This window comes from Arvicola amphibius, chromosome 9, assembly GCF_903992535.2.
Source record: "Arvicola amphibius chromosome 9, mArvAmp1.2, whole genome shotgun sequence".
In the NCBI taxonomy this organism is placed as follows: domain Eukaryota; kingdom Metazoa; phylum Chordata; class Mammalia; order Rodentia; family Cricetidae; genus Arvicola; species Arvicola amphibius.
In genome coordinates this window covers 115,290,096-115,312,276 of record NC_052055.2, presented here as the reverse complement: position 1 = coordinate 115,312,276, position 22,181 = coordinate 115,290,096, and the positions used below count along the sequence as shown (strand labels likewise).

The 22,181-nt window shown below is 44.4% G+C and overlaps 1 protein-coding gene across 1 annotated transcript; it reads right to left on the bottom strand.

The window, feature by feature from the left end:
* Positions 1-5,625: 5,625 nt before the first annotated feature.
* Positions 5,626-22,161, bottom strand: Snrpd3 (small nuclear ribonucleoprotein D3 polypeptide). The gene is made up of 4 exons (XM_038341671.2): positions 22,005-22,161; positions 20,749-20,895; positions 8,247-8,439; positions 5,626-5,832 (listed from the first exon to the last, which is right to left on the bottom strand). Exons 2-4 carry the CDS (start codon positions 20,872-20,874, stop codon positions 5,771-5,773), a joined length of 381 nt encoding a protein of 126 aa, XP_038197599.1. The 5' UTR covers positions 20,875-20,895; positions 22,005-22,161; the 3' UTR covers positions 5,626-5,770.
* Between the last annotated feature and the right edge of the window lie 20 nt (positions 22,162-22,181).

Here is a 22,181-nt window from a genome sequence, read left to right as displayed (position 1 = left end):
ACGTAAACTACATGTAATAGTGTAACCTTTTACTTCAAAAAGGATGAAATAGTATATTAACTTTCTTGCATACATACTGTCCATAACACTGTCTTTGTGTGTGTGTGTGGGGGGGGTGATATGTACACATGTGTAGGTGTTCTTTACTTATGGCTCTCTGCTTTAATTTCCTTGAGATAAAGTCTCTCACTGAACCTGGTGCTAGGCTTGTGCCAGCAAATCCCTGTCTGCCCCTACAATATGGTGTCAGAGACTTACATGGCCATGCCTAGCTTTTTACAACGTGCTGGGCATCTGAACTCAGGGCTTCATTTGTGTGAAGTAAGCATTTTCACCTACAAAGTCATTTTCCCAACTCTGTGAAGCATTCTAAGGACTCTGTTGTTGCTTTTATGAAAGGACGTTTGGAAGAACAACCATAGTGGTGCCACTCAAAAGTCACATCATGTCACCAGACATTATTGTCCTTACAATTCAACTCAAATTTAAGTGTTAACTTTAGTACAAAGACACTACACCCAAATTGGGGCTGGAGAGACGGCTTGGCAGTTATTGGCACTTGCTGCTCTTCAGCACCATCCCTGACTCCGACTCTAGGAGATCGGATGCCCTTGTTTGACTTCCATGACACCGAGCATGCACACAGTGCACCTACATACATTGAAGAAAAACACTCATACACATAAAATATATAAACCTAAAAAAAATCCTGAGAAAATAAACTCCATAATAAACAACAACAAAACAACAAAATTTACATATTTGAATATAATATATTGTGATTTCATGTGAGTACCTTTTAAGCTGGGTGGTGGTAGCACACGCCTTTAATCCAATTACTTGGGAGGTAGACAGGCAGATGATCTCTGTGAGTTCGAGCCAGCCTGGTCTACAAAGCAAGTTCCAGGACAAAAACAGTCTCAAAAAACCAAAAAAAAAAAAAAAAAATCCCAAAACAAAACAAAAAAATCTTTTAAAAATGGGAAACAGTAAACTAAAAAAAAACTTTTATTGACAATATTGAATGTTAAATGTCAGCTGGGGTGGGTTTGCGACAGCTCAATGGGTAAGAGGACACAAACCCGATGGCCTGAGTTTGACCCCTGAGAGTTGTCCTCTGACCTCCACATGTACCCCATGGCTACACCTCCACCTCCACTCAATAATGAAAAATAAAACTAGTAAGACTGGCTTTTTAAAAAACATTTCCTTGCCTGTGGACATGGTTATCCTCCTCAATAACTGAGGCTGTCACAAAGAACCCTGACTGTGTTTTAGTTTTCCCTGTGACCTCTTTTTTTTTTTCCATTCTATGAATGTATGCTTTTGATATTTTGGGTTCTTGAGAGTGTTGCTCTCAGGATCAGCAGCTCCCTAATGATTGCAAAACACTGTGCCTGCCAGTGTGTTTTTCATACACGAACCAGTCAGTCCTAGACCCCTGTCCCCCCTTTATCTCACGTGTACATAAAGCCCAGGGCCAATAACTTGAGAGTTTCAGACTAGTCCTGCTAGCCAGAGCCCACTGAGATTAAACTTGTCTCACGCAGAAGCAGAAAACACCATGGAGGCCCTGAGCCATACTCTCCCCTTGTCCCCTTTGCTTCTTAACTCCACCTTGGTGCGTCTCCAGACGAGCTGACTTTTCCAGAAAAATCCCCTACCTGTTAAATGATTCAAGACTGATTGACTGGAGATTCAGAATTTGTCAGATCCAGAACCAAGTTACCTATCTTTATCTTTTGTCTACTTAATAGCCACCTACCACCCACCTCTGTGTGTGGCCTCCACACACAGGTAAAATCAGGTAAAATCTTCCAGAATGTATTGCTAGACCACGGGCCTTCAACAACTCACAAGCCAAGCATGCCATCAGACAGCATGAGATCTAGAGCAAGACTTTCCAGCTCACTGTAGCGTTTCCTCTGTCATGTGATGGCCAGAACCTTTACCATAGCCTCAGGGTGATTCACAGATTAATAGAAATGGGTTAAGATGTAAGAATTAAAAATATGCATAAGCTATTGGCCAAACAGTGTTGTAATAGTTTGTGTGATTATTCGTGTCTGGGAAATGAACGAACAGTCTCTGTCTACATGTTGGCCTTTTGAGAGGATGAGTTACTGCTTTATGGTGTCATCTTTCATTCTTTAAAAACAAAACAAAAAAAACCCACTTATTTTTATTTTTTTGAGACAGGGTGTCACTATTTATCCCTGGCTGGCCTGGAATGCCATACACAGACCAGGCTGACCTCAGGCTCAGAGCGATTTGCCTGCCTCTGTCTTTCAGGTGCAATTAAAGGCATGTGCCACCACATCTGGTCTAAACCTGACCATGTTCCCTAGCAAATTTGTCTATCCCAAGAAAGCCGTAAGACACTGCAGGGAGGCAGTGTCTCAATGGCAGAGCACTTCCTTAGCACATGTAAGGATCTGTATTCAATTCCTAGCACTCAGCCAGACCACCCTACAGATAATCTTTTTCCCACTACTACCACACACACACACACACACACGTAACATATATATATATATATATATATATATATATACATACATATTAGTAATTGTTAATAACCCCACAGATTACTAATGCTTGTCAGGCAAGCTAAAATCTCTAACAAGGGACTCCCAAACCCAAAAGGGTAGAAAAACTTACATGATGAGATAAAAGCATCAGACACATTAGTATCTCCAAAGAGAAGACAGGGAACCATCGCCCTCAAACCAACACTTCAGAACATTCAGAAAACAAACTTGCAGTAATCATTTTTCCTGAAGACTGACAAATGAGCTGCTAGATGATTCAGTGGCAAAGGTGCTTGCTGCCAAGCCCAAACACCCCGTTTGACCCTCCCAGAATCCAAGTTGCCCCTGGACTGTCACAGGCTTGCAGATTAACAAATAAAGCAAGAAAGGTTTCCCAGAAAAGGGCAGGTTCCACTCCGAGTTCATCAGGGCTTGCACAATACGTGCACACTAGTCAAGGCATGTACATGGGGACACTTCAGAACACCTGCAAAATTACCAAACATCAATGCCTTCAAAATCCTGAAGTGTTGTATAGTGATGTCCTCAGAGATAAAAACATTCTTTTTACTTGGAAGCTCAAGACATGGGGTATTTGAAAGGGAAACAGAACCCTCCATCCTGCAGGAAGTTCCTGAAGCTCAGGAACTGAACAACCTAAGGGGATTCAGGAAATCCCTGAAAGGGATTCACCATGCTTCATCCTCCCTAAGCACATAAAAGCAGAAAGGACCTCTGCCATACTTGTCTAAGCTGAGCTGCCTAGGGGAGCCTCCGGCCAGCCCAGGTGAGCCGCCTACAGGTATGCAGTGCACTCCAGGGTTTATGAGCTGGCACCCATGCTGGGGTGAGCTCTGGTGGTGCACCTGTCATTTTCTGCTCCTGTAAGAAACCCTTCACCTCTATTCCTGTAAATATCCCTAATAAAATCCACTGGCTCACCAAGTTGAACTCTACTATCTGAACTTTGGTCTGTTGTTGGTTCCCTACGTGGAATGGGTAGATGCTTGCTCATACCTTCTTGGAACAGTCATTCAATATGATGAAAAATTGGCTCCAGTGGGAGCCTTGTCTGTTTGGATGCTCACCTTCCTGGACATGGGGGGAGCGGGGAGGACGACCTTGGACTTCCCATAGGGTAGGGAACCCTGAATGCTCTTTGGCCTGGAGAGGTAGTGGGGGTGGAGGGCGGGAGGTGGAAACTTTTAATTAAAAGAAAAAATATATATATATAAATAAATTGGCTCCAACTTCACATAAGTAGCCCCCAAAGTACAAAATAATAAACCAAGAGGAAGAACCTATACAGAAAAGAGGAGCTAAGCTAAGAAAGGGTATAGCAAGAACCTGGGACAACACCATTAAGGCAAACCAGTTCAGACTGGACAGATAAACTGATAGCAGATAACTCTTTGAGTTAGAAATAGAAACTTAAACCAAGATAAGTATTGGCGAGGATATTATTACTCCTAGGGAAAGTCCTTTAGTAATCTAGTCCATGGCTCACGGTAAAACTGTAAGCAATCACGAACTAACAACAAATATGGCAGTAGCAGAATTACCAGGAATCCAAGACAGTGTAGAAAACTGGGACAGCAAGGAATAAGCAGATACACATTTGAGAGAAATCAGTTGTGAGTTAAATCAGAAAAAAAAAGAGACAGAATTGCTTCCTGTTCTCAAGGTAAACCCCGATACCCCAAGTTTGATTCCCAGGAGGGTAGAAGAATCAACTCCTAAGAGTTGTCCTAACTTCCACAAGTGTTGGCATGCAACCTTAACAATAATTAAGCATATAAAAAACCCCACAATATTTCTAACTTTTAATATACCTTTAAAAAAATTTTGGGAAGGGTATCTAACCCAGGCTGGCCTGGAACTAAGTAGCAAGCCCTCGGCCTCTCAAGTGCTGGCACAACCTCAAAGAAGTGGTTTCCAACACCAAGTAGGGATCCTGTTAGAAATGCAGACTCACTCTGGCCGTCTGCAGCCTCCATGGAGTTCTACAGACGTAATGGCTAGGGCGAATTCTAGGTTTGCTTTTAGCTGGGCATGGTGGCGCAGACGTTCAGTCATGGCACTCCGGAAGCAGATGGAGTGCATCTCTCAATCTGAGGCCACTTGGTCTACATGACAAGCAGGACAACCTAGCCAGAAAGACTACATAGAGAGAACCCATCTCAACTGTCCCCCCCACCCACTCCCACCTATTTTGCAACCCTTATTCTGAGGGTAGAAGGCACTGCTGCTGGCGTGTAAGGATATTACTATTTCACCACATAAACAGCTAGTGACTATGTTCATCAATACATTATTCAATTAATACAATCAATTATTAAAGCTGACATTGAACTAAATGAAAATGAAAATTGTTAAGGTGGTTGGCTGCAGCTGTGTGGTAAAGAAATACGGCCAACATACATAGATTAAAAATCTTAGGCACAGGATCTCAAAAAGTACTACAAATGTAAGAAGTGAACAAAGAAAAAGAAACAAAAACTGACCCTTCCTCCTGAGTTTTTGTATAGACTCCATCCAGATGAGTCCCCTGGCAACACTTTCTTCCCAATAGTTGAATGATTCAGGCTGTTTTCCCAACCCGCGTTCTGTCAAATACTCACTTTGCATATCTTATCCTCCCTTGTTATCCTCGTCATGTTAATAATTAATGTGCTAATCAATCCCAAGATGCTAACTACACTGTGTGGAGCCAGTAGAACAGCCACAGTCAGGGGTCCCCAGGAGCCTCCAGATTATTTTTAGTATCAGAAGACTGTCCTCAAACGCTGCGGGGCTAGGGTGTGAGACATCTACACAGGTCAGGTTGATGGCGGTTCACAAAGAGTAAAGTGCCACACGGAGTGCCCGTGCCAAAGAAAACAGTTACGGGATCGACTGGGTTAGCCTTTTCTTGGCTCAAATGGGAACTGGCCTCAAACAGTTCTTATCAATAACTGTCCATTTGAAAAGTACCTGTGCATTGTCCCAGCGCGTGTCCGAGGGTGTCCAGATTTTAACCTGCTGCCAATGCAAACTACAGATCGAACAGAGAGTTCTTATTTCCTTAAAAGACAAAACAACCCTCACAGAAACAAACCACAAAGAAACCAATTTTATTAAGCTTAACAGTTTTCTCGGTACAAAGAGAAATATCAAAAGAAAACCTATGACATTATGCACATGTAACCCCCCCAATAACCTAACAGAGTTAAGGACAATGTTCTCTTCAACTGAGAAAGTTATCTTCGCTTCTGGAAGATGTTTCCACGCCCCATTCCACGTCCTCTTCCTCTTGCAGCCACTGAAAGGAAAGAGAGAGATCAGAGTGGTTGGGAATGCTCACGACATGGCAGAGCCTGGCGTCAGCTCTGGGAGGGACTGCAAAGGGCACCTGAACCAACATTACCCTAATCATTACCAGTCATGGGGGCGGGGGAGGAAGAGGAGTGGACGTTGGCACTGACACCTGGTAGCAGGGTGGTAGGTAGTGCTGACAGTAGTTTACGTACAGTAGAAAAGACACACTCTCAGGGCTGGCCCACGGGGGGTGGGGAGGGGGGGCGGGACACCTCCATTACAGGTGCATTCGATTCGCTTTGGAAGGGAAGGGACATATACCCGTGTGTACGAACACAGAAAAAGACAGGAAAACCTCAAGTATTCTTCACGTACTACCCACTACTTTGTTTCTTGAGGCAAAGGCTCTCACTGGCCTCGAGCTTGACATGTAGGCTAGACTGGCTGGCTAGAATGCCCAGGGATCCACCTTGGTCTTGTCAGTGCTGGGGTTACAAGCAGGTGTCGCCATGCATGGACTGAACTCAGGTAGTCATACTGTATGGCAAGCTCTTTACCCACTGAGCTATATACCCTGGCTCTCAATTTGCTTTTGAAACTCTTAAACACATATACTTAAGTGCTAGCATCTGTTAATACCGGGTAAGGGGTTTTATTATTGAGTTTTTCTGCATGAAGAAATGCTTAATAACAAAAACAAACTAACACTATCCATAAAAATGCACAGGACTCCCACTCTGGAACCCAAAGTGCCCAGGAGTCTGATGGGAACCTACACACCTGCTGATAGGGACCAGAGCCAGGGCTGGGAAAAGCACAGGTGCCTAGAGCAACTGTCAGCAGGGTTGAGAAGCTCGCTGCCTGGGTGACAACATTTGACTGGCAAAGATGGGACAGCTAGCGTCACTGTAACAGTAAGAGCAGCCCTCCTGGCGGCAAAGGAAAAAAACTTCTCTCTCACTCTTTTGTATTTATTCATCTCTGTGTGTATTTTGTGCTTGTAGAGGTCAGAGGACAACTTCTGTCAGGCTTACATGACAACCACCTTTATCCTCAAGCCATCACTGGTCCCAAGATTTTCTTATCAGCTTTTTTAGAATTCTTAAAACAAACCCAAACCCCAAACCATTCTATCTTTAAACACAGACGCTACCTCAGATATAAAACATGTAAAATACACTGAGGACCCAAGGCCTTTTATACATCAAATCTTTTCCCAACACCAATGTATTTCCTTAGGACTATGCTTTTGTACCTAATAATGTGGCAGAACTTTTCAGGAACCCAAATATAAACCATAATTAGGCTAGCCTCCAAGAGCAGCTTAGCAGTCACTGGGGGACAGTGTGGTTCACTGTTGGTATGTGTCACAGGAGGGATTTAATGTCAAGTCTAAAGCCCACGGTGGAGGGGGAACCGACTCTGACCAGTTGTCCGCTCAACACCACACCGTCCCCTACCCCACAAATAAGCTAATTCACGCGATTTCAAAAAGTAACAAAAAGAGTCAGGCAGTGGAAGTACACGCCTTTAATCCCAGCACTCAGGAGGCAGAGGCAGGTTCTCTGTGAGTTCAAGGCCAGCCTGGTCTACAGGACAGCCAAGCTACACAGAGAAACCCTGTCTCAGAAAACAAAACCATCAATCTGTTGTTGTGGCTATGAGGCTAACACTGTGAGTGATCCTGTCCTAGCTGCACACTCTTTGGGAGGTGAGAACCGCAAAGAAAGTAGATGGAAGAGAGAAACTCCAGGGAAGCAGCTTTCAGGAACTATCACCCATGTTGAACTTGGGTTCCCAGTGAAGCTGCAAGGCCAGCTGTACTACTAAACAACCCCAAGAGCTCACTGGTTCATCAAGACAGACTTGAGTGGAACTCTGGTTTGTTGTTCCCCTTTCTATCTTGGGTAGTTGAGGGGTGTGGGATATATCACATACAACTCTAGGAATGCAACGGTACTGTTTCAGGTGTCACTCCCCATCCTCACTAGACCAGAGCAAGCTGCCTAGCCCCTCCTGGATAGAATTCCTGAAAAGGAAGGACCTTCACTATAGGACTATTTCACTTAAGACAGGGCTCTCTCTGCCTGCCTCTTCAGGGTCTTGCTATATAGCTCAGGATGGCCTTTTCACCCCAGTCTCTTGAGTGCTGGGATAAGTGTGAAGGAATCTGTATTTTTTTTTCCCTAAGGAGAAATTAGGGATTTTACTAACTCTGTGATAGGATCAAGTAAGGCAAGAAAGATAATGGGGGAAGGCTCCCATTACCAAGGATTTCTCAAGCCTGGGAGTAGGACAGGATGGGGTATAACGTCATGTGTGGAGAGCAGTGCAGTTACATTCACCCCTGTCCCCGGTAGGGTTTTTCCCTAAAAGAAACAGGGTAAGGATTCTGCAGCCAATCCCAGAAGCACCTACCTTGGGCCTTCAGGATAGCAGCTTTCCCTCGGCCAGCTCCGGAGCCTTGGTTCTTATTTTTCATGCTCTTTAACATTGGTGCATTTTTCAGCATGTCAGGCAATATCAGAAATCGGATCTTGCTGCCACGGATGTATACTTGTTCCAGCTGTGCCACTCGGCCATCTCTGTAGGTGACTGTGATGTTAGACATCTGGAAGGGAATCACCAGCTTAGTTGTAAAGGTCACAGCACTGAAGCACACAAAGCCAAGGAGCTTTAATTGGAGTAAGTTTAGAAACACAAAAGCCTGACACCAGCATAAAAAAGTCAGACAAGGGAGGCTGGAGAGATGGCTCAGTGGTTAAGAGCACTGGCTGCTCTTCCAGAAGTCATGAGTTCAATTCCCAGCAACCACATGGTGGCTTCACAACCATCTGTAATGAGATCTGGTGCCCTCTTCTGCCATGTGGGCATACATGGAGACAGAATATTGTATACATATAAAAAAAAAGTCAGACAAGGGGCTGGAGAAATGGCTCAGCAGTTAAGAGTACTGCGTGCTCCTGTAAGAGGACCTGGGTTCAATTCCCCGCATTCACATGGCAGCTCACACTGTCTGTTATTCCAGGTGCAGGGTGCAGGGGACCCATGGTACCAGACACATATGTGGTACGCACTTGTACACACACACACACACACACACACACACACACACACACACACACACACACACACAGGCAAAAGCAAAATACCCACACATATAAACTAGAATAAATAAATCTAAAAAAAAAAAAAAGCCAGACAAAGCTGTGAAACAGCACATCAATGGCTGGCACTTCCCTGTGCACCAGGGACTGTGGTATTCACAGAACGTCAAGTTATGAGTTCTCCCAATTTTACAGATTACAGCCAAACAAAACCATGTCAAACAGCCAATATGCAGGAGACACCAGGCTTGAACCACTGAGCTCAGACGCAGCCCAGCTTGCACTGCTTCCCGGGTAGGCTGTGAGTGACAGTGACAGTCTTTCTAACTTCATGCCAAACTGCAGCCTCTCATGGACCTGCTGGCACTGCAGCCGGAAAGGTACCTTCACAGTATGCACCAGATTTAATTCTCTTAGTAGATATTAGGAGGCAGATGAAGACTGGGAGCGAGGAGCTCGAGAAGGAAGGCGGCAGCAGCACCGCCCGGGTGCTCCACCAAGCCACAGCACCTGCACAGCAGAGGAAGACTCAAAGCATGCAGGGCTGAAGCAGCACATCGCACGCACTGAGGACACATCAGAGTCGGGAGACCACTCGGGTTTGTGGACGGAGAATGGCTAACAGCTATGCAGTACTTTGGGAGGACCCATGTGTCAGCATGAGAGGTGTATGAAGAATGGGAAGGAGGAGTCGCTATGAATCCAGTCATGGGGACCAAGGGAAAAGGAAAGTGACACAAACCTGCCAGCACCAAATTCAACAGGTGCCACGTTCACAACTGCCCAATTGCTCTGAGCAGAAAAGAACTACACTTTACTAGAATGCAAAAGATGTGCCATCTCCCAGACTTCTTTTTAAAACTTCTCGACTGCACACTGAGCACACCTCCCTACCCGTTCCCTCCTTTCTTTCTCTGCCTCTTCTCCCTGCCCTGGCCCCCCTCCAAAACGTCACTTCTTTCATTTCTCATGTACTCACAATTCTATGTGAATACAAAATTTAGGAACCACAAATGAGAAAAAAAATCTGTCTAAGACTAGGTTAATTTGCTAAATGCTCATCTTCAACTGCACCATCCCCCAGGACTCTGTCTTCTCTAAATGTCTTACACTCTCCTGCTCTTTCTAAATGGCCAGGTGGTCTCTGCTGGAATACCAACAGTGAAAACCAAAACCAAAACACATCAATACTGAGGCTGTCCCTGCTTTATCTGAGCAACAGGAATGGTTTCTAGGATTTCAAACCACTGTTCTTGTTCTACATTCAAGGCCAAGAGGGCCCCCAGTTTCCCACCAATCAGGAGCAGGCTTCCTACCGCCATTTCCTTAAAATTCTCACGTTCCTAAGTCCCTTGCCAGTTTTCCTGGACACACTTGAGCCTCTGCTACCACAAAGTAGTTATGGTTGGCTCACACAATCAGAGAACCTGGATTCCACTAACTTCAATTCCAGACATACTTGTGACTCTATAGAAGATACCGAAGTGGCCTGATGATCTCCAGTGAAATCTAGCTTTGCCATCTTGCAGAGGTGTAACCCTGAGCACATCTTTAGAAATTTCTGAGCCCCACTTCCCTCCCTCCCCTACTAAGGAATACAATACAACAAAGTCAACATCTCCTGAGCATGAATACAGACAGGCAAGCAAATGACAATGACCCCCAGATAACTGACTTCATACCACGAGACCTATGGGAGACAGAACCAACCTGTCAGAGGCAGATCTGTCCCCGAAGGCCCACACCTGTACTCACCCCTATCCTTCCCCACACAAAGTCACACTGGCCTCATGTTCCATTCCCTACCTGAAAATGTGACAGACTACCTTCCTGGAACTGTTAAAAAACCAAATTAAACAAGCAAAGTATGTCTAAATGTTATCTCAGTCACCTAGGACACAACAAACCCAATAATGTTCACCTAATCTGAGTTAGGATGTCTATTTGGGGTATGTACGATTGCTAAGCCTAATCTCCCTCCCTCCTCAAGCACCTCCCCACTGTGCCTTGAGAATCTCCATGAGACTGTCACACATATCCAAAAAGACATAAAACTAGGTACTTCTACTAATGTCCTATGAGGGGCTCTCAATGTCACCAACAAATACTCTAACACCGAATACTCTTACTCGCTCTAAATGCGTTCCTGTCCTGCTGATGAACAAATGGTAGCACAGTCCCAGGAGGGCCCGTGTTTGCATTAAGCCAAAAGCATCATCTTTTAAGCAACAGGTTTATTACTAATTACATTTAAAAATACTTAAACCGATTTATTTTATTCAAGCATATTGTGTGGGTAACTACAAAGCCAGGGGCAATGAGGCTAAGATCACCCCACTGATAGGAACCCAACATGGGTCCTCTGGAAGAACAAGTGCTCTTAACTCCTGAGCCATTTTCCAGGCACAACACTTGTGTTTTACTGAAAGTCAGGCAGGAACTTAAGAGTTTATGATTTTCCTAAAGAGCCACAGTAAATAACACAGACTAGATGTTCAAGTGAAATGCCATCTGCGGACCAGGACGGAGAGAACATGATGAAGGCTTGTGAAGCAATGCGGGAGTGTGTAATACTTGCCCATGGTTCTGGCCTCATAAATCCTTTGTTAGGGACAGTCACCAAAAGCTGAATTTCCTCTTTCCTCAGTTGGTAGGGAACTCTAATTCCGGTCTGTCTTTCTGCTCTGGAGTTGTCTGTAAAGTAACTTCCCATGACCTTCATTTGTAGAAAGAGTTATGCCTGGGCTAGAGTCAGTAGTATATCATCTGCCTACCACGTGCAAGGCCCTGCCTGGGTTCCATCCCTGGTACTGAGGGAAACACTGAGGACACAGAAGCCCTGTCTACGTACTTAGCCCATTAGCATGAGTTCATACTCCTTTGCTGTTGTCGTCCAAATCATTCTTTTACATGGCAATCCATGGGTAGTCAGTTCTGCCTATTCAATTAAGCTTCCATAAAGCCCGAAGGGACGTGCTTTGGAGAACTTCCAGAGAGCTGAACAAGGCAAGTTTTCAGAGGGTGGCGCATCGTGAAGAAGCACTGAAAAGTGAGTCCCTGCCCCAGGCCTTGCTTGACACATCTGTATCCTCTGTCCTACCCTCTACAAGAAACCTGTAAATGCACTTCCCTGAATTCTGTGAGCTGCTTAAACAAAGGATGATGAGACCTAAGGAGAGTATAGTAGGAACACCGACTTATTCCCGGTCAATCAGAAGCACAGTTTAATTAAAACAAACTGGGGCTTTCACTGGTGTCTAAGGAGAGGACAGTCTTGAGGACTGAGACCTCAACCAGTGACAGTCCCTGCAGCATCAGAACTGAGCTAAATGAGGGAGCACCCAACTACCATTGCTGAACAACTGACTTCTTTCTCAGCATGTGGGGATACTTTCTTGCATCAGTGCCCACTTTTTTCGTTGTTATCTTTTCAAGGCAAGGTTTCTCTTCCTGGCTGTCCTGGAACTTGTTCTGTAGAACAGGTTGGCCTTGAACTCAGAGAGATTCACCTGCCTTTGCCTCCCGAGTGCTGGGATTAAAGGTGTGCGCCACCACTGTCCGGCGTGACCCATTTTGAAAGAACAGGGGACATTGAGTCTCAGAGGTGGGTCCTTCTTTTCTGTATGGGCCACAACTGTCAAACTGTAAACATGCTAAAAGAATACACCCACGTTGGATATTCATTCAATTGCCACCAATGTTTACTACACATGAGAGTGCTTCAAACCTCCTCTATCTTAGGGAAATACACAAAAATGTTACAGAGCAAAGGAGTACAAAAAAAACCACAACTCCTTGAAAAATAGCTCATATAGCCTAAACTTTTTCTTGTTTCCCCTCAAGCTAAAGAGCTTATGTTTATCTACAAACTTAATCGCACAGCCACAAATGGTGCCATCTACCTGTGGTCCCAGTGACTGGGAAACTGAGGCAAGATGATTCCAAGTTTCAGGCTGGCCTGGCCCACACAGCAAAACTGTCTCAAAAAAAAAAAAAAAAAAAAAAAAAAAAAAAAAAAAAAAAGGCCGGGCGATGGTGGCGCACGCCTTTAATCCCAGCACTCGGGAGGCAGAGGCAGGCGGATCTCTGTGAGTTCGAGACCAGCCTGGTCTACAAGAGCTAGTTCCAGGACAGGCTCTAAAGCCACAGAGAAACCCTGTCTCGAAAAACACCAAAAAAAAAAAAAAAAAAAAACCCATACAACTTTCCTGGTATCAGTTACATGCAGTGTTTTGCTTTTTCAAGATGACCTAATCCCGTATAAGTTTCTTGTAGGCTATAATGTTTTAAGAGAACAATTCCATGCAGATCATTTATCTAGAGGCGTTTGTCACAGCCAAGCAGACAGAACAAACAGCGTCCTTGTGATCCCCAAAGCAGCATTTTAGCTTCTGTAGAACCTGCTTACTCTATTGCATTTTCCCACTCAAATTTCTAAGAATTTTATCTCTTGATGTATGATGAAAGAGGTTTGACTATTATTCTCTTCTTAGATTATATTTACTGACATTATGATAACAAACTGAACACATGCTCATCATTTTCTCTTCAGTCTCATTATGGTGCTTTGGATAGCCTCAAATAGTCCTCCCGCCTCAGTGTCCGAGAAAATAATAAAAAATAACGACATGAGCTGCTGAGACCTTGCCTAGCAGGAGTGAAACCCTAGCACCACACAAAGCCAGCCATGATGAGTGTCACTGTGATTTTGTTCAGATAACTACAGGACCGAGAAGAGCTGTTCCTCTATAACATACTGGTATTATTTTTTTAAATAAACAAAAGTGAATAAAATTTGACTTTTAGAAACTTTAGCTGCTCTGTCAACTTTGGAAAAGTATCCCGGTTTAAAGTGTTAACAGCCACATGGATCTAGAAATGTTAAACATAATTTTTCTCCATTTGTGTAAAAGTAACATACTGTATTACTTAATTACCTATATAAGGTCTTTTCTACAGTTGATTATAGAAACTAATATTCTATAGATAATGAAAAACAAAACAGGCACGTTAGCACACACCTGTAATCCCAGCACATTAGCACACACCTGTAATCCCAGCACTCGGGATGTAGAGATGGTGTCTGTGGTGTGAGTATGACTTTCAAAGTCTGCTATATTGCGAATTTAATTATAATTAATTTAGCTCTAGTAACAGAAATACTGGTTTTCAGAGTTTTCCCTACTAAAATTGGCACTGAAAGGGACACATGACAACACAACTCCATCATTTGAACTGGCAGCAGAACTGCTGTAGACTGACAGTTGGACCGAGTCACTTCCAGGAAGACATACTAACCAGCAGCACAGTGAAGACCCCTTCAGCAGACTAACTTGTTTTCCAAAGGTGGGTTATTAGTGCGATCTATAAGGAATAATCAGCACATTATCAATAAGGTCATTTTTTGTTGTTGTCGTTTCCGAGACAGAGTTTCTCTGTAGCTTTGGAGCCTGTCTGGAAACCTAGCTCTTATAGATCGGCTGGCCTAGGACTCACAGAGATCTACCTGCCTCCTGGGATTAAAGGCGTGCACTACCACTGCCCTGCTAAGCTCCTTATTTTTGTATGTTAAATGTCCACACACACACACACACACACACACACACACCTTTCCTCATCCATTTTATGACTATATTCACTTTTAACTGGAAATTAATACTGACATTGTCTTAGGGTTTCTGTGCTGCAAAGATACACCATGACCACAGCAAATCTTACAAGGAAAACATCTTTAATAATTTACTTTTAGTGTATATACACTGAGTATTTTGTCTGCATGTTATGTCTGTGTGACGGTGTTAGATCCCCTGGAACAGGAGGTACAGACAGCTGTGAGCTGCCATGTGGGTGCTGGGAATTGGACCCAGGTCCTCTGGAAGAGAAGCAGTGCTCTTAACTGCTGAGCCATCTCTCCAGCCCCACAAGGAAAACATTTAATTGGGGTGGCTCACTCAATTTCAGAGATTCAGTTCAATTTTCACCATGGCAGGGAGGCATGGTGCAGGCAGGCAACATGTGGACTGGAGAAGTAGCTCAGAGTCCTACAACTTGCAGGCAACAGGAAGTCAATTGAGACACTGGGTGGTATCCTGACCATAGGATACCTCAAAGCCTACCCCACCAAGGCCATACTCACTCCAACAAAGCCATACCTCTTAGTAGGGCTACTCCCTATAAGATTATGGGGGCCAATTACATCCAACTATCACATTGTAAAAACTATACACACACACACACACATATATAAATAAAATACAGCAACACTTCATTGTGAAAAATTATACACTGTCCTTGGTATTAGCATCCTAGAATATAGTTTAGAATAGATCATACAGTAAAAATTATAAAGCTGGTCATGATGGTACACACTTATAATCATAAAACCCCTGGAAGGCTGCTGTAGGAAGTCTTACAGCTTGTGGTTACCCACCTACTGGGGCGTGGCCTCTTATGCCATATAAGCCAAAGTAGAGCATGCTTCTGCTCTTTTTGCTCTCTTTCTGGCTGCTGGATTTGGTTTCTGGTCTCCGTTCAAGCGGAGGATTCTGATTTGTGAGTCTACCCCTAAATAAACAACCATCTGTTTCTCAATTCTGCGCTAGTGTGGGATTTCTTTTAAGCGTCCTTCTTCAGGAGGCGGAGATAGAAAAGTCAATAAATTTAAGGACAGCCTTGGGTTTGAAGAGATGAAAAAAAAAAACCACCCCCACCCCACAAAAACAAACAAAAAAAAGGACAGAGAGATGACTCAGCACTTTGGGCTCTTTCAGAGCACTAGTGTTCAGGAGACTCAAAGCTTCATCTTAAAGCTTTTAGAGTTCTAGGGCTGGAGAGATGGCTCAGGGGTTAAGAGCACTGGCTGTTCTTCCAGAGGTCCTGAGTTCAATTACCAGTAATCACATTGTGACTCACAACCATCTGTAGTGAGAGCTGGTGCCCTCTTCTGGCTTGTAGGCATACATGCAGGCAGAATAATGTATACTAATATAAATAAAATTTTAAAATATTTTAAAAAGCTTTTAGAGTTTATTTTTTTCTTTAAAAATTGCATGTATCTGTGTATATATGTGCACATGTTTACATGCCACAGGTATGTATGTGGTGGTCAGAATCAGTTCCCTCCCTCTACATACTTTCGAATGACACAAACATGGTACAAACTATGCTAAAACAACCAAGTTCTGTATGTGGGGCTCAGTAGTACAATGCTTCCTTAGCAAGTGTCAAGGCTCTCAGGAGCCTAAAAGAGGCAGATTTTTACATAGTGATTGATGTTGGTAAGAACATCATTAAAACAAAAGGATTTGTTTACTCATTTAATGTGTATGCATGCACGTGCATCACAAGTGTGCAGGTGCCCTCAGAGGCCAGAAGGACATTAGATCCCCTGGAACTGGAAGCAGACAGATGATAGTGAACTGCCATGTGGGTGCTGAGAATTGAACCCAGGTCTTCTTAAAGAGCAACCAGTGTTCCCAACCTCTGATCCATCTCTTCAGCACCCAAGAATATCATTTAATAGGATATACTATATCTGAATGCCAGAGAAATTTGTACCTCATGCATCTCACGCCTGAATGTACCTTTATTAAAAGCACAGGAATTCAGGTTTACAGTCTAAGTACCAGTCGCTTGGTTTTCTAATTAAGTTCGGCGGCACCATGGCCCATTTCTTTACTTCGAAGCTACCATATAAAGGTACAGGCATAGCTAAGTAGAGGGAACACTTGCTGGATTCTAGTGCTAGCACTGCAAAAAGAATATCCTATTACATTATTTTTCTAAGCCATATTCATTTAAATACACACAGTTAAAGAAGTCTATGTCAATACACTGAGGTAAGGAAGTGGTTATGACAGAATCCTTGCAGCTTCCCAATCTGTTCAGTTTTGTGTCGTTGTTTTGAGACAAGGTGTCACAAAGTCCAGGCTTGCCTTGAATTTGTGGCGATTCCTCTGCCTCAGATTTCCTGAGTGCTGGATTACAGCTGTGTATGCAGAGAAGGTGTCTGGAGGACGTCCTCATTTCTAAAGGACTGTGGACCAGGAAGGAGACAGCAGGGGAACCTGCAGGAGTCACCACAATCCCAGAGATGCACGAGTGAAGTGTTCAGCTGGGGCTTGCTCTACACAGCAATGTGCTCAGGCTCTGGTCAACCTTAATGAAGTTCCCTCATCATGCGTCGGATATGGGCAGTATTATGGGCTAGATTGTGTTCCTGCAAAATTAGGAACATCATGAAGTCCTAATCCCAGTAACCTCAGACTGCAGCCAATGTTTACCAGACTCTACAAGGAAATCAAAATGAGCATTCATTGTGTTATCACTGATTACTGGAGGGGATAAGAGGGCCAGGGAGACACAAAGCTCACACACAAGACACACATACTTTCCAAGTTGCAACCTGATAATACCAAGATCTGTGACTGTACCATGTGGGCTGCACTTCTGAGAATGTCACAGTCATCTAGTCAGACAAATTCCTATTACAGTTGCTGTCTGAGACCCTATGCCTCAGTGGAATTATTTAAATAAAGCACCATAACAAAGACATTAACAGTCACTACCCAAATCTTTCACTCCACTCACAAAACTAGATGCCCTAAAACAAAGACGTCTTAATTGACAGGGCTGGACCCATGAAAGTGACACTTCCCAAAAGCAGACAGGTCAAGATCTTGACAGCACTAAGTTGGCTACACCTCCCAGAAAATTCCTGTGGAAGGCAACCAAGCAGTACAGGACTTCAAAGAGTCTTGACAGTTGGGTGGCGTAGCTCCTGCCTGTAATTACAGAACTGATGATGAGGCAGGAGGATCAAGTGTTTAAGGTCAACTTGGGCTCTTTATATAAAGAGAGCTTGTCTCAAAAGCAAAACCCCAAACTGGAAAAGGGAATTAGCAGGAGATTACTTAACCTATCATGCCTGAAGCAGTGGGTTCCATTCCCAGCAGAGGGGAAACAGTGGCACACAACACACCACCCAACTCTTGTTTTAGTTTGCTTTCTATTGCTGTAATAAACACCCCAGCCAGAAACAACATGGCATCCACATCCCGATCACAGTTCATCACTGAAAAAGGAAAAGGAAGGGACCGAAGCTGGCAGACACTGAAACAGAGACCACGGAGGAATGCTGCTTACTGGCTCATGCTCAGCTATCTTTTATACACACGATGCATGCATGCATTGTTGTTGCTGCTGTTATGAGTCTTCTATGTAGCCCTGATTGTCCTCTTGCCCCTGCCTCCAAGTGTTGGGATTAAAGGCATGCACCACTATGCTCAGTCTTCAGCTACCTTCCTTACATCTCCCAGAAACAACTGCCTAGGAGTAGCATAGCCCATAATAGGCTGGGCCCTTCCATGCAATCACTAATCAGGAAAATGCCCCAGACTTGCCTATAGGATCATCTGATGGAGGCATTTTCATAATTGAGGTTCCCCTTTCCAAGAAAGACTACTCTAGCTCGTGAAAAATTGACAAAAAAAAAAAAAACCTAATCAGCACAGTCACAGTAGTTTAAATGAAAAGTATCCTCCAGTTGCAGGTGTTTGCATGCTTGGCCCCCAGTTGGTGGTGAGCTGGGTTTTTTTTTGGGGGGGGGGTTAGAGGATGCAGCCTTGCTGAAGGAAGAATGTCACTAGGGGCAGGTTTTGCAATTACCACCCCCCAACACTTCCAGGTTGCACTTATTGCTTCGAGCTTTCTTCTTCTTCTTTTTTTTTTTTGATTTTTATTGAGCGCTACATTTTTCTCTGCTCCCCTCCCTGCCTTTCTCTTCCCCTTCAACCCTCTCCCAAGGTCCCCATGCTCCCAATTTACTCAGGAGATCTTGCCTTTTTCTACTTCCCATGTAGATTAGATCCATGTATGTCTCTCTTAGGGTCCCGCTGTTGACTAGGTTCTCTGGGACTGTGATTTGTAGGCTGGTTTTCTATGCTTTATGTTTTTTAAAATTTTTTATGATTTATTTATCTTTATTTTATGTGCACTGGTGTGAAGGTGTCAGATCCCCTGTAACTGGATTTTTCAGACAGTTGTGCGCTGCCATGTGGGTGCTGGGAATTGAATCCGGGTCCTCTGGAAGAGCAGTCAGTGCTCTTAACCACTGAGCCATTTCTCCAGCCCCCTATGTTTTATGTTTTAAAACCACTTATGAGTGAGTACATGTGATAGTTGTCTTTCTGGGTCTGGGTTACCTCACTCAAAATGATGTTTTCTAGCTCCATCCATTTGCCTGCAAATTTCAAGATGTCGTTTTTTTTCCTGCTGTGTAGTACTCCATTGCTTCGAGCTTTCTATTGAAAATATAAGTGCTCAGCTTTCTGCTTCTGTTACTTTTTTCCTCTGGAAACTGTGAGCCAAACTAAACTTCTCACAGGTGTGATCCTAAATAGAACTTCACCCTCAAACCTTTTCTTTTCCCCACATGGAATATAGTAACAGGCACCATATATTCCAAGAGTTATAACACACAAAGCACTGAGCCAGCCCCTGCAAACACACAAGTCATCTGATCTCTGTAACAACTGCAAGCTATGGGTATTAGACCTGGAGCAGCCTTGGATATTACCTTTCCCCTACTTCAGAAGGCAACAGGCTGGGTGGAGTATATGGAGCTACAGCCTCCAGCTGACATTCTGTAGATCTACCACGGATTGCATTCCCTCTGAGGTACTCCCCCAACAGGCTGCCAATGACTGACCACAGTAGAAACACCAGAGCTAATCCATCTCTGCCTCCTGAAATTCCTCTCACGTAGATGAAACTTCCTCAACATTAAGCTACAGTCTGAGGCTCTTTTTGCTCCATCGGCCTTCCTTTCCCTGGACTGAAAAGCTTTGATGGTTAATACTATCAACTTGGTGGATTCAGAATTACTGAAGGGACAAGAAACGTCTCTGTGGATTTTCAGATTAGGCTAAGGTGAGGATATCCAACTTAATGTGAATAAAAAGTGGAAACCAGGCTAAGCATAGGGACTTGTCTGTTTCCTATCGGCAGAGTCAATGTGACCAGATGCCTTCTCAAATCCCTGCCACCATGACTTCCTCAGGGACAGACTGTATCCTCAATCAATATAAATCCTATCCTTCCTTAAGTTGCTTTTGCCAGGTATTTGATCAAAGAAACAAGAATAGTAACTAATTACTTATGTACCCCTGCTCTCTCACCGTTATTCTTCATTGCCACTTCCCCAATAAGTCTCCTGGGTATTGAATTGTCCTTGGCATTCAGCAGCACAAGATTAGCCCAAAATAACTCCATCTTAACTTTATAGAGAGAACAATTGATGGTTTGGCTCAATTTGATTCTGAAGCTCAAGCTCTTAGCAGGAAAAACAAACAAAACCCCACACACCAAAACGTGGCAGTTACATCAGATAAGACTTTCTGCAAGAAAAAAAAGCACACACAATAAGCTTTAGACTCTGTAAATTATGAATCGTGATGGAAAACGGACACTGGCCCTTGAGCCTGACTCTCCTGTAAGAAGCGCCACTTCTTTCCAGCAGGAGGAAACAGTTAAATCAAACTTGCTGCTTTAGAGACAGCACCTTGACCTCAGCCTCCCACATGCTGGGATCCACCTGCTAATACGGTTATGAGGCTGTCACATGCCTTTTCTGCCCCAAGCCTGAGTCTGTATTGACATACAAACAATTGTGGAGACTTCAAGAGTGTCCGGCACACAATAAGCATCCAGTAAGCTGTTGGATGAGAACAACCTCATCAAGACTCCCAAATGTCTTTTTATCCCCCAGGATAGACGCCACAGTTCCTTCACAACCCCACTGCAAAGCAAGGTACCTGGCAGTTCATGTTGTCCTCTGCTTCAATGAGCTTCCCTCGATAGACCTCTCCAGTGTTGGTCTCACACGTCACAATGTGGCCCTCAGCCTCGTGCAAGACTTTAATTGGCACACCGATAGACATCTTGGCAGGATTCTTCCTGTGCTATAGCGAAAGAGGGACAACAGTTACCTTTCAGAGCATAAGGACTGGCACCCCACAAGCTCTGCAAATGTGTCAGCTGTGTTTCCTGTGGAAGGCACCACCATGGCAAGCACACGCAGCACGCGAGGTGGGGAAGGACGGTTGGCTGGACGGAGGAAGCTAGTGGGAATGAAGAGTGTTCCTTTCTATTACCAAACACGTGTCCCTTTATAGTCACCAAACTAGGATATGGACCCGAGGTGTAAATAATCACTGGCTCCCATTCAGTTATTCAAACAAAACGTAAATTTAAAAAAAAGGCCCCAGTCACACTAGTAATATCCCAAGTGCCCAGCAACCACATTTGGCCAAAAGCTACAGTGCCTTATAGTACAGACCCAAACCCAGAGAAACTAGCGGAGCGGAGGTTGTGATTTCCAATTCGGCTTTGCCGCCTCACTAAGGTGGGGACAAAGAATGAAGGCGCCACAATAGTGATACAAACAGGAAAATGCTCATGAGACCATCAGGACAAACGTTCGACTTTATCTCAATAAAAGGCAGAGACTATCCACACGGCTTCTATAATTCTGATTGAGCACATCACCTATGTTCACGTTGTCTATAAGGATGCTTAAACGCCAGTCTCTCTTGGTGAGAAAGCACGGCTCTCAACCTGAGCAGCGTGGACTTTATGGCGAAAGCGGCGGCGAAATACAGCAGGGCGAGAGCCAAAAGCTTAAAAAAAATAGCAGCATCTACAAAGTGGATCGAACATAGAGCTTCTGCAGCAGAGCAAACTGTTATAACTTCTGCAGCAGCGTCGAGAGCATGAGAGGGCCAGCGCCGGGACGAGAGTGGAGGCAGGGATGCAAAGGACGTTGAAAACGATGATCCAGAGGGAAAGGCGGTCATTTGTAAGAAATAGCTGCTTCCAACGTAAAAAAAAATCGGTGACTCGGAAAGGCTCAGAACGCGCAGGCTATGCGTAAATCAGTTAACAGTTCCAAGCGCCAGCAAGACTGTTTGGATCGGCCTGGGCTTCTTCCCCTCCACTCTGCCCCGCTGAGCTCCTCGGCAGGGTCCCTTCCTGCCCCTAACCCTCTAGGGGAGCCTCGCCCTCCTCTTACCCGTCAGTCGCCTCTCCCCACCAAGAAACTGCAGGCTCCTTTTCGGTTCTGGAAAAAACGTTAGAAAGCGAAGGCGTGAAGCGAGGGAATGGCGGGCCCCGGATACCCAGAATACCACGCGCTCCCAGAATGCCGTGCGCAGGGCTCCTCCTTTTCCTGCTTTCTCCTTACTCCACC

Excerpts from the sequence above, each read along its gene's own strand:
- Snrpd3 (XM_038341671.2), bottom strand. The coding sequence starts at position 20,874 with ATGTCTATCGGTGTGCCAATTAAAGTCTTGCACGAGGCTGAGGGCCAC. Across the intron at positions 8,440-20,748 it reads AGGACAACATGAACTGCCAG|ATGTCTAACATCACAGTCAC; the intron begins GTACCTTGCTTT and ends ATTCCCTTCCAG. Across the intron at positions 5,833-8,246 it reads TGCTATCCTGAAGGCCCAAG|TGGCTGCAAGAGGAAGAGGA; the intron begins GTAGGTGCTTCT and ends CTTTCCTTTCAG.